Raw genomic sequence first — 12,710 nt, forward strand, 5'->3', positions numbered from 1 at the left:
GTTTATATGTAACCTTCAGAGCTCCTGACCGAGGGCCATGTGGCTCTTTGTCAGCCAGCACGGACACGATGGGCAGAAATAGCCTTCATCTGCACTGTAAATTTCTATGTTTCTAGGGCAATTAAGGATGGGCAATAAATACTGGCCTTGCCAGCAGCACCCACATCCCATGAACGAATAAAAAAAAACACATGGTATTAAACTTACTGTGTGTGTTACTATCCCTGCATGCTATTTTAGGGTGAGGCATGGACCTCTTGCACAAAAAATGATGATAGGAAAGGAATTTTCTTACACTTTAAAAATAAACCATGGTAGCAGAGTGAATTGCAAAAAAAAGAACATGGGTTGAGGGAAGTTTGATGGAATGGCAAAAAGTGGGAAGTGGTGTCCCACAGGGATCCATGCTGAGACCACTGTTGCTAACCATATAAATAAATGATTGGACTCAGAAACTGAAAGGATATATGTTTATACGAGTTCTAGGCCTCTTGAATTGGATTCACCATCTCTTCAATAATACACCATTCAATCTTATCGGAGTCACCTGGAAACTGAAGGGTTAGCTTATCATGTTTAAATGGAAGAAACAAGATTTATCAGCTATCACCTCTTTGTGACCAATTAAGTTGTTTTTCTGCTCTACATGCAAGATAAATGTAATTGTAAAGAACTCAAAGTCAATTCAGTATTACCATAAATGGATGCAAAGTTATTCTACAATTTTTTACATGGTAGAAGATTGAATAAAACGATACACCAAAAAAATGAATTCATACCTGCAATGACATTTGATTCCAGGACGTATTTGCCCTGTTCTCCACGGGTCAGGCAGATGCCAGAATTACAGCAGGCTGGTGTTAAGGCAAGCAGCTTGGCAGCAGACACTGAGTAGCAGTCTCTTTCCCTCACTGCCCTACGCTGGCTCAACATCATGTGATTACATGGTATTAGGTACCTGCAACAGCCAAGGCCCTTAATTAGTGATGTCAGGATCATCATAAACTGGCTGTGAAACCTGGCAGTAATGTACTTATTACTAATATGTCCTTTATATCTCAGAATTGCCTCCAATGCCAAGAGTCCCATCAGAGGTGGCCTTATAGACTAAATTATCCAAAATTCTTGTCACTGGAGGCAGCGAAACCCTAGAATGAAATAGCACTCCCTGCCTGTAACCGAAAGTATTAGCTGCAACAAATATAAATAATTTGCAGTTGCAACGTTTGGCTTCCATTTTGGGTCTGGCTGTGTGCAGGCTGATCCCTCAGCCTACCAATATAGCCAACAATGCACTTTTAGCGTAACTGAGGTGATTGAGCCCCAATGTGAACCTGCACAATTATTGAACAACACAAAAGGGGTATAAAACATTTCTTCCTGCTTCAGGGTTTTCTTTTCCTCCTCCTTTGTTCTGCTACCACTTGCAGTTTATTTAACCTGAGACTGTCCTGAGACTGTAACTTCTCAGGATCAGCTCACAGGCTTGTACTCTGCTGTAACTTTCATAATACAGTAAGTTAGATTTCTTAATTGTGTCAACGATATAGGTCCTTTTAACTGTCCAAAGACACTCTGAAAATGACAACTGCTCCAAGTCCACAATAATATGAGGAAAGGTCATTAACTATCCGCATGGTGTTTCCAACTGAAAGGAGGAAGAAAAATCTGCATTTATATACTGACAAGATATGACCCCTTGAATGTCTCTTTTATATTAGAGAACTGCTTCTAAGGTGCAAGACTGCCTCAGTTATACTGTGAAATGGATCTGCGCAAAAGTTGTGAATGTGACTTTAAAGCAACTGTGCATGCATGTGCAGAACCAGTGCAAAGTCATATTCAGCCCCAACGTGAACCTGCACAATTATTGAATAACACAAAAGTGGTATAAAATACTTCTTTCTGCTTCAGGATTTTCTTTTCCACTTCCTTCATCTGTCTAGGACCTTCCCCAGAAGGTCGGTGTAGGCTGGACATGCCAGCCAAAGTATATTGCTGGCTATGGGTGGGTTGACATTTCAGCCTGGACAATAGCAGACTTGACGCCAAGTTCCACTAGTGGGAGCCGTTTAGCTTTGCCAGGAGTAGCACTTTCCATTGGAGGCATCCAGTGAAGTCATTGCCTGAGGTTAGATTTGGTGCCTCCAAAGGTGCTGGCACCAAGTACATTTACATTGCTTTTTACGAGATCAAATTTGTAACATAAAAAAGACATCTGCAACCATTACAAGGAGTGAATGCAACAATTTAAAACAAAATTTACCATTATAATGGATTGAATAGGAGTTAGTGTAATACTTCTTTTTAACTAGTCTGCCTCCTACCCACACAATCCCCCCGCCCCCACCAAAAATGAGAAAATAGTAAATTTTCACATAAAACCAAAGCATAAGCTATTCTGCTACCAATTTATCAAATTCAACTCATGCAGCTTCTTTAGCATTTGTAATAAAATATAACAAACGGCCAATTTTAGGACCAATTTAGCTGAGAAATGTACTGCTGATTCATTGCACTGGAATTAGATCTGGCAGAAGGTGTTGTATACATAAGTTCTATACAAATGGCTATTGGTGCACAACAAAGACTGGCAATAAATGAGATTCCACTAATTGTACGATTGGGTATCTGCTGCCATCTGACATTTAGAGATTAACCCTCTTTCGGTGGAGATGTGGAATTATGGAAATACACTAAATTGTTTAGGGCCGTTTTCAGGCCTGAAATTGGCGATGCATTGGAGCACGTGCCTGACACCAATCAGGTGCCGAGGCAGCTCGCTGGTTTGCTGAAGACCTGTGACACTGCCAGCCATTTGATAGGTTCTGGAAGTAGGTGAACAGTGGGCAACCCGCAGTGTTGCTGTGGAGCCAGGAGAAGCATTCCTGCTCCTGGCTCCATATCCAGGTAGGTTATAAAAAAGTTACCATTTTGTTGGCAGCTTCCATCAGTCCTGTGGTGTATGTAGCACTCAAATCACTGACTCCACATGGTCTGGTGTTGTAGTAACTGCTGTGACCTGAGTTGTGTAACTCAAGAGTGCCTCTCAGGTGTGGTGGGCAGCCTTTTATACCCTGTCTTGCAGGTACTTTCAGGTCTCCCACCATAGCACCCTCTGTGGCACACCATTGTACTTATACATTTAATGTATCTGGACAATACATAACATCTCACTCCCTCCCCCCCAGTTCCAAAAGCCATTACCAGTAACCTCGGCCTTGTTCGTCCTGGTTGATCTGTGAGTGTGAGTCCATGACCATCCACTTCCCTCTTCCCCCCCATGTCGAGATTATGCTTGTGATCCGGTGCAAGCATGTGGTATTAGCAGTCCTTGCATGGGTGATGAAGTCACGAGTATAACCTCCAACAAAAAGCAGGTATACATGGACAGTACATTTGTATGCTGCATATATTGTATGGTACAGATGTTATGTCAAAAGGTTGCAGGTACACCGAACAGTTATTTAATCCCAGCTCACTGGGTGAGGTACAGTGGTGGTATGTTGCCCCTTTTTGCCTGAGGTAATGGGCTGCGCTGAGACAGGGTATCGCAACTAGTGCGTTGCCTCTGTTCTCAATAGTTGCCTTAGCGGCTCATCTGCAGCCGCTGAACCGTTGCATGAATCACGTAAAATCGAAAATCGCCTTGGTCCATTAGGCATGTTAGTTGCGGACCCCTTAACGTTTTACTTGTACCTCGTGGTATTAACTCTTTTCGTAAATCATTCATATCCATCATTTTAAACACAGTATCCATATAGCATCAAAATATTAACTCTTATCCTAAATCACGTCATCATACAAATCACATTACTCAATTAGACTCGCTCTTGCCTTACAAAAGTCTCTTTGTGGGGACCGCCAACGGTGTAAGGCCCTTTTAAGGCTCCCGAGTGCATTTCCCTTTTAAGCCGCCATCTTGTGGTTCCCACGAGGCTTCCACTGGGCGCCGCCATTTTAGTTGCTCTGCTTGCCTTTGTTCTGCTGAACTCTGCTGCTCTTGAGCTCGCTGGCATGGCGTTTTAGGAAGAACTAGAAGGGGTAAAGAAGGAAGAAAGAAGAAAAACGACCAAGAACGATTGAATCTTGAATCGTGGCAGAAATGGTTCTGTGGATTCGATCAGTCATAGTCCCTGTGGTCTCCGTAACTGCCACCTAATCCGCCACTCTGGCTCTTGTGCCCACCCGAGTAGCTGTCGCGTTCTCCCGGGTCATACCTGCTGCCGCTGTAGCCTCCGCCGCTGCTGTAGCCTCTTCTCCTGCCGTTCCGGCCGCTGCTGTAGCCTCCGCCGCCGCTGTAGCTTCCTCTCCTGCCGTTCCAGCTGCCGCTATAGCCTCCGCCGCCACTATAGCCTCCTCTCCTGCCGTTCCGGCCGCCGCCGTCCCGGCCTCCACCGTAGCCGCGACCGCCGCCCGACTTTCTCTCCGTGATTTGTCATCAGTCGATGGATTTCCCGATCAACGCCTGCTCTTCCAGGGTCTGCTCATCTGTGGAGGCTGAGGCTGCAGGATTGCTTGAGGTCAGGAGTTCTGGGCTGCTATCGTCTGTGTCGGGATTTCGACTGCCGATGAATGGTTTCTTTCTCCTCCAGCTCGGTCGGCGCTGCTCTTTGGGAACCTGGGGAACAGCAGTCTGTGGAGGAATGAAGTCTTCCCAGCTCCCATGGACCTTCCCCATCCACCTCCTGCCGAGAAGCGTCGGCCCATCGCCTGCAATGACCCACAAAGGTAAACCATGCGTCTCGCCCCCGTGAGATACCTGCACATCCACTCTGCCAAGAACAGATATCAGTTCCCTGGTGTAGGTACGCAGCTTCACCGTGATCGGGACCAGCTTGGGTCGTGCAGCTGGGTTGACCCACAGTTTCTCAAAAGTTCTCTGACTCATCAACGACCGACCTGATCCAGTGTCCACTTCCATACTCACTGGGACTCCGTAGATCTTGACTTCCATAATCACTGGGGCCGAATTGTTGGTACACGTATACAGTCCAAACAATGCCCCTCATCTTCTTCTGCCTGCTCCTCGCTGGATGGTGGATCCTCTACCATCTCCTCAGCCAGATGGTGAGTCACATTTCTTTTGCACATACGCTGAAGGTGGCCTTTCATGTGGCAGGTATTGCACGTATACTCCGCAAACCTTTACCGGTGAGCTCCATGGCTTCCTCCGCAGTGCCAGCATGGTGCTACTCGATTAACCCCCCCCCCCACCGGCGAACTCTGAGTTCCAAGACCCCGAGGTCTGTGCTCCCTGCCCTGGGCAGAGCCACATTCTGCAGGTTTGTCCGTGGTGAGCGCTATCCTGTGGACAATGCCTGCCGGGTTCTAGACTGTGTGGATCATCTGTTTGGTGCTGCACATCGAGGTCATAAATGCCTTGCTGATGGTGATGGCTTGCTTCAGGGTGACTGTGGGTTCAGTGGATAGCAGCTTGTGAAGGAGAGCCTCATGGTCAACCCCCATAACAAAGACGTCTCGCAATGCGTCATCAAGGTGTGTGCCAAAATCACACGGCGCTGCAAGTCTCCTGAGGTCCGCAGCATATTTGGTGACTCCTGACCCTCAGGTCTGCAGTGGTGGTAAAATTTGTGCCGGGCCGTGAGGATGCTCTCCTTCGGTTTCAGTTGGTCACGAATGAGTGCGATCAGCTCCTCATAAGACTTATCCCTGGCGCTCGCGGGTGCCAGCAAATCCCTGACGAGACAGTAAACCTCATCACCACAACTGGAAAGCAATATCGCCTTACGCTTCTCTCTCAGTGCATCCGTGTTCCCCGTCAGGTCGTTTGCTGTGAAGTAGTACTCGAGCCTTTCCATAAAGGCCTCCCAATCATTGCCCACCGTAAAATCCTTTAGCGAGCCCAGAGTAGTCATGGCTGCATGAAGTTCGTCCGTGTCCTTGTCGCCAATGTGGTGTATGTAGCACTCAAATCACTGACTCCACATGGTCTGGTGTTGTAGTAACTGCTGTGACCTTAGTCCTTTATTGTGTAACTCCAGAGTGCCTCTCAGGTGTGGTGCGCAGCCTTTTATATTCTGTCTTGTAGGTACTTTCAGGTCTCCCACCACAGCGCCCTCTGTGGTGCACCATTGTACTTATACATTTAATGTACCTGGACAATACATAACAAGTCCCTTTAAGGACCGCTGGTTATGCCACATAAGGAATCAAAAATCTCAACTAAGCATGCCTGATGCAAACTTTGATCCGCACTCACAAATTTCCAGAAGTCCTGGAAACCACGTTAGACCCCTCATTAACATATGTAAGGGGTACAATGCCCATTTTAGGCGGTGTCATGGATCCCTGAACATCACCTGACCCAATATGGCACTGAACCTATTTCAGGTGCCCTCGGAGTGTAAAGACACCATGTGAAATTGGTGCTTTTTGCCCTGCTTTACGCAGGAAAAATGGGCACAGCAGAGTCCAATTTCTCCCCATCCACATTCTTCTTCTGAATAAAGTAAACTTTAAAAAGAATCTGAAATAACTACATGTGATTAATCATATATAAAGTTCACTGAGCCTTTCTAGTACAGTAATCTTTTCCTGTCCCCTGAAAAATCTTTGAAAGAAAATGTTGCTTCAAACAATTAAGCCACAGGTGGCTAGAGTGTCCACAAGCAATTTACACCAGGGTTTATACCAGTTCTGCAGGGTTTACATGAGAGTTTATACCAGGGTTTACACCAGTTCTATAGGGTTTCTGCTGATCTTCCGTCAAAGTTACAGCGGGAGAATTCCATGCAAATTCTACCCCAAGATCACCAGCACATATTTAGTCAGTGAATATTAAGCAGGGAAAAATAGTAAAAAGACAAAATTAAAAGCTCTTTTTCTGAATGCACGCAGCATTCGTAACAAGATGGATGAGCTGATGGCACAAATAGATATAAATGGGTATGATCTGATAGCCATTACAGAGATGTGGTTGCAAGGTGACCAAGGCTGGGAACTGAATATTCAGGGGTATTTAACAATTCAGAAGGATAGACAGAAAGGGAAAGGAGTTGGGGTAGCTCTGTTAATAAAGGATGAGATCAGTGCAGTAGTGAGAAATTATATTGCCTCAGAAGATCAAGATGTAGAATCAGTTTGGGTCGAGATAAGAAATAATAAGGGAAAAAAGTCACTGGTGGGCATAGTATATAGGCACCCTCTTGGACAGAGTATAAATCAAGAAATAATGGAGGCTTGTAAGAAAGGTACGGCAATAATCATGGGCGATTTTAATCTTCATATTGATTGGGCAAATCAAATTGGCCAAGGTAGCCTTGAGGAAGAGTTCATAGAGTGTATCCGGGATGATTTCTTTCAACAGAACGTTGCGGAACCAACCAGGGAGCAGGCTATATTAGATCTGGTACTGTGTAATGAGACAGGATTAATAAATAATCTCATAGTAAAGGATCCTCTCGGAAAGAGTGCTCATACCATGGTTGAATTTCAAATTCATTTGGAGGTTGAGAAAGTCGGATCTCAAACCAATGTCCTGATTCTAAATAAAGGCGATTACAAAGGTATGAAAGCAGAGTTGGCTAAAGTGGACTGGGAAAATAGATTAATGAGCAATGGCTGACATTTAAGGAGATATTTCATAACTCTCATCAAAAATATATTCCAGTGAGAAGGAAAGACCTTAAGAGGAGGGAGAACCATCCGAGGCTAACTAAGAAAGTAAAACATGTATCAAATTGAAAACAAAGGCATACAAAGTGGACAGGATAGTGGGAGGCCAGAGGATTGGGACATTTTTAAAAACCAGCAAAGGATGACTAAAAAAAAATAAAAAGAGGGAAGATAGATTATGAGAGTAAACTAGCAAGAAATATAAAAACAGATAGTAAGAGTTTCTACAGGTATATAAAAAGGAAGAGAGTAGCTAAAGTAAACATTGGTCCCTTAGAAGATGAGACTGGGGAATTAATAATGGGGAACAGGGAAATGGCAGCTTGAACAAATATTTTGTGTCGGTCTTTGTGGTAGAAGACACTAAAAACATCCCTATAATGGATAATCAAGGGGCTATCGGGGGGAGGAACTTAAAACAATCACTATCACTAAAGAAAAAGTACTCGGTAAAATATTGGAACTAAAGGTGGACAAATCCCCTGGACCTGATGGCTTGCATCCTAGGATCTTAAAAGAGGTGGCTGCAGAGGTAATGGATGCATTGGTTGTAATCTACCAAAATTCCCTGGATTCTGGAGAGGTCCCAGCAGATTGGAAAATGGCATGTGTAACGCCCCTATTTAAAAAGGAGGCAGAGAGAAAGCAGGAAACATTAGACCAGTTAGCCTAACATCTGTCGTTGGAAAAATGTTGGAGTCCATTATTAAGGAAGCAGTAGCAGGACATTTGGAAAAACATAATAGTCAAGCAGAGTCAGCATGGTTTTATGAAAGGGAAATCATGTTTGACAAATTTACTGGAGTTCTTTGAGGATGTAACGAGCAGGGTGGATAAGGGGAAACCAGTGGATGTGGTGTATTTGGATTTCCAGAAAGCATTCGATAAGATGACACATAAAAGGCTACTGCACAAGATAAAAGCTCATGGGGTTGGGGGTAATTTACTAGCATGGATAGCGGATTGGCTAACTAAGAGAAAACAGAGAGTCGGGATAAATGATTTATTGTCCAGTTGGCAAACAATAGCTAGTGGGGTGCCACAGGGATCGGTGCTGGGGCCTCAACTATTTACATATTAATGACTTGGATGAAGGGACCGAGTGTAATGTAGCCAAGTTTGCTGATGATACAAAGATGGGTGGGAAAACAAGATGTGAGGAGGACACAAAAAATCTGCAACAGGATATAGACAGGCTAAGTGAGTGGACAAATATTTGGCAGATGGAGTATAAAGTGGGAAAGCGTGAGGTTAACTACTTTGGCAGGAAAAATAATAAAGCAAATTATTATTTACATTGAGAGAAATTACAAAGAGGGTAGTACAGAGGGACCTGGGGGTCCTTGTGCATGAAACACAAAAAGTTAGTATGCAGGTTCAGCAAGTAATCATGAGATGAAGGGGTTGACTTATGAAGAAAGGTTGAGCAGGTTGGGCCTATACTCATTGGAGTTTAGAAGAATGAGAGGTGATCTTATTGAAACATATAAGATACTGAGGGGGCTTGACAAGGTAGATGCAGAGAGGATATTTCCCCTCGTGGGGAAAGCTAGAACTTGGGGCATAGTTTCAGAATAAGGGGTCGCCCATTTAGAATTGAGATGAGGAGAAATTTCTTCTCTGAGGGTTGTAAATCTATGGAATTCTCTGCCCCATAGAGCTGTGGAGGCTGGGTCATTGAATATATTTAAGACAGAGATAGACAGATTTTTGAGCGACAAGGGAATAAAAGGTTAAGGAGAGCGGGGTGGGAAGTGGAGCGGAGTCCATGATCAGAGCAACCATGATCTTATTAAATGGCGGAGCAGGCTCGAGGAGCCAAATGGACTACTCCTGCTACTATTTCTTATGTTCGAATGTGCTTATTAACTGCAGTGTTAAAGGAATGTTATGCATTAACTGGCATTGTTGTTAGTAGTTAATGTTTAATATTAAAGTTAATCAATAAGATTGTATTAATATTTGTTAATTAGAAACCAGATTAGCACGGTGTTGGGAGCAGGCTTGTTCTCGCCAATCTACAACCTTCTCGCAGAAACAAGAAACCGATGGTTCTAGAATAGGTCTATTTTCAGGTCGTCTAGCAATCTCTTAAACGACCTGTGTGTGGATCTTTCATTCATGTAGATGGACGACGAGATGACTGATAGGATCCAGTCTTATACTGGCCATCCAAGCACCCATTAGTGATTTCGACTTAGGGGTATCGGGCACAATTTCAAAATTTGCAGATAATAAAAATTTGGAAGTGTAGTAAACAGTGAGGAAGACAGTAATAAACTTCAAAAGGACACAGATAAGTTGGTGGAACGGGCAGACTGATGGCAGATGAAATTCAACGCAGAAAAGTAAGAGGGGATACATTTTGATAGGAAAAATGAGGAGAGACCATACAAGCTAAATGGTACAATTCTAAAGGGGGTGCAAGAACACAGAGACTTGGGGGTGTTTGTGCACACATCTTTGAAGAGCATTTGGCATCAAGGGCTTTATAAATAGATACATATACAAAAGCTAGGAAGTTATGCTCAACCTATATTTGGCAGTTGGCGAGAGGTGGGAGCAGCGTCGGAGCGGCCTATAAAGGCCCAGCGGGAGCTCGAGTACCAGCGGCAGTTGGCGAGAGGTGGGAGCAGTGTCGGAGCGGCCTATAAAAGGCGTACTTGTGCAGCTACAGCGGGAGAGAAAGCAAAATAGAAGTAGAAAGGAATCAAAAGGTGACGTCACAGCCAATGGGGTAAGTGATTGGCTGGTGATTGGTGAGTAGCTTTTCTTTTTGTTTTTTATATCAGTAAGTGAACTGTAACATTGTTATTACCAATTTAAGGGTATCTAAGGGTTAAGGCATGGCAGGAGAGATCGGTCACGTGATATGCTCCTCCTGTGCCATGTGGGAACTCAGGGACACTTCCGGTGTCCCTGACGACTACGTGTGTGAGAAGTGTGTCCGCCTCGAGCTCCTGACGGTCCGCGTTACGGAATTGGAGCTGAGGGTGGATTCACTCTGGAGCATCCACGATGTTGAGAATGACGTGAGTATCACGTGTAGTGAGTTGGTCTTACCGCAGGAGAAGGGTCCACAGCCAGATAGGGAATGGAAGACCAGCAGGAAGAGCAGTGCAAGGAAGGTAGTGCAGGGGTCCCCTGTGGTCATCCCCCTGCAAAACAGATACACCGTTTTGAGTACTGTTGGGGGGGATGACTCATCGGGGGAGGGCAGCAGCAGACAAGTTCATGGCACCGTGGCTGGCGCTGCTGCACAGGAGGGCAAGAAAAAGAGTGGGAGCGCGATAATGATAGGGGATTCAATTGTGATGGGAATAGATAGGCGTTTCTGCGGCCACAACCGAGACTCCAGGATGGTATGTTGCCTCCCTGGTGCAAGGGTCAAGGATGTCTCGGAGCGGGTGCAGGACATTCTGAAATGGGAGGGAGAACAGCCAGTTGTCGTGGTGCACATTGGTACCAACGACATAGGTAAAAAAAAGGGATGAGGTCCTACGAAATGAATTTAAGGAGCTAGGAGCTAAATTAAAAAGTAGGACCTCAAAAGTAGTAATCTCGGGATTGCTACCAGTGCCACGTGCTAGTCAGAGTAGGAATCACAGGATAGCGCAGATGAATACGTGGCTTGAGCAGTGGTGCAGCAGGGAGGGATTCAAATTCCTGGGGCATTGGAACCGATTCTGGGGGAGGTGGGACCAGTACAAACCGGACGGTCTGCACCTGGGCAAGACCGGAACCAATGTCCTAGGGGGAAGTGTTGGGGAGGGGTTAAACTAATATGGCAGGGGCATGGGAACCAATGCAGGGAGACAGAGGGAGACAAAAGGGAGGCAGAGGCAGGAGACGGAGGGGAGATGTGGGGGGGGGGTGGGGGGGCGGAGAGGCCCAGGGCAGGGAACAGGAAGGGCCACTGTGCGGCAGAATTCTAAAAGGACAAAGGGTGTTAAAAAAACAAGCCTTAAGGCTTTGTGTCTTAATGCAAGGCGTATCCGCAATAAGGTGGATGAATTAACTGTTCAAATAGATGTTAACAAATATCATGTGATTGGGATTACGGAGACGTGTCTCCAGGATGATCAGGGCTGGGAACTCAACATCCAGAGGTATTCAACATTCAGGAAGGATAGAATAAAAGGAAAAGGAGGTGGGATAGCATTGCTGGTTAAAGAGTTAGGAAAGACATTAGCTTGGATGATGTGGAATCTATATGGGTAGAGCTGCAGAACACTAAAGGGCAAAAAACGTTAGTGGGAGTTGTGTACAGACCTCCAAACAGTAGTAGTGATGTTGGGGAGGGCATCAAACAGGAAATTAGGGGTGCATGCAATAAAGGTGCAGCAGTTATAATGGATGACTTTAATATGCACATAGATTGGGCTAGCCAAACTGGAAGCAATACAGTGGAGGAGGATTTCCTGGAGTGCATAAGGGATGGCTTTCTAGACCAATATGTCGAAGAACCAACTAGGGGGGAGGCCATCTTAGACTGGGTGTTGTGTAATGAGAGAGGACTAATTAGCAATCTCATTGTGCGAGGCCCCTTGGGGAAGAGTGACCATAATATGGTGGAATTCTGCATTAGGATGGAGAATGATACAGTTAATTCAGAGACCATGGTCCAGAACTTAAAGAAGGGTAACTTTGAAGGTATGAGGCGTGAATTGGCTAGGATAGATTGGCGAATGATACTTAAGGGGTTGATGGGCAATGGCAGACATTTAGAGACCGCATGGATGAATTACAACAATTGTACATTCCTGTCTGGCGTAAAAATAAAAAAGGGAAGGTGGCTCAACCGTGGCTATCTAGGGAAATCAGGGATAGTATTAAAGCCAAGGAAGTGGCATACAAATTGGCCAGAAATAGCAGCGAACCTGGGGACTGGGAGAAATTTAGAACTCAGCAGAGGAGGACAAAGGGTTTGATTAGGGCAGGGAAAATGCAGTACGAGAAGAAGCTTGCAGGGAACATAAAGACGGATTGCAAAAGTTTCTATAGGTATGTAAAGAGAAAAAGGTTAGTATAGACAAACGTAGGTCCCCTGCAGTCAGAATCAGGGGAAGTCA

The 12,710-nt window shown here is 45.1% G+C and overlaps 1 protein-coding gene across 1 annotated transcript in view; it reads right to left on the reverse strand.

Moving 5' to 3' along the window:
- Window positions 1-12,710, reverse strand: part of fhip1aa (FHF complex subunit HOOK interacting protein 1Aa) — a 288,301-nt gene that overhangs the window by 47,450 nt on the left and 228,141 nt on the right. Inside the window, exon 9 of the mRNA XM_070871447.1 lies at window positions 780-958. Coding sequence (XP_070727548.1) covers window positions 780-958 — 179 coding nt within the window. The remainder of the gene's footprint in view (window positions 1-779; window positions 959-12,710) is intronic.

Source organism: Pristiophorus japonicus, chromosome 2 (genome assembly GCF_044704955.1).
Source record: "Pristiophorus japonicus isolate sPriJap1 chromosome 2, sPriJap1.hap1, whole genome shotgun sequence".
Taxonomy (NCBI): domain Eukaryota; kingdom Metazoa; phylum Chordata; class Chondrichthyes; family Pristiophoridae; genus Pristiophorus; species Pristiophorus japonicus.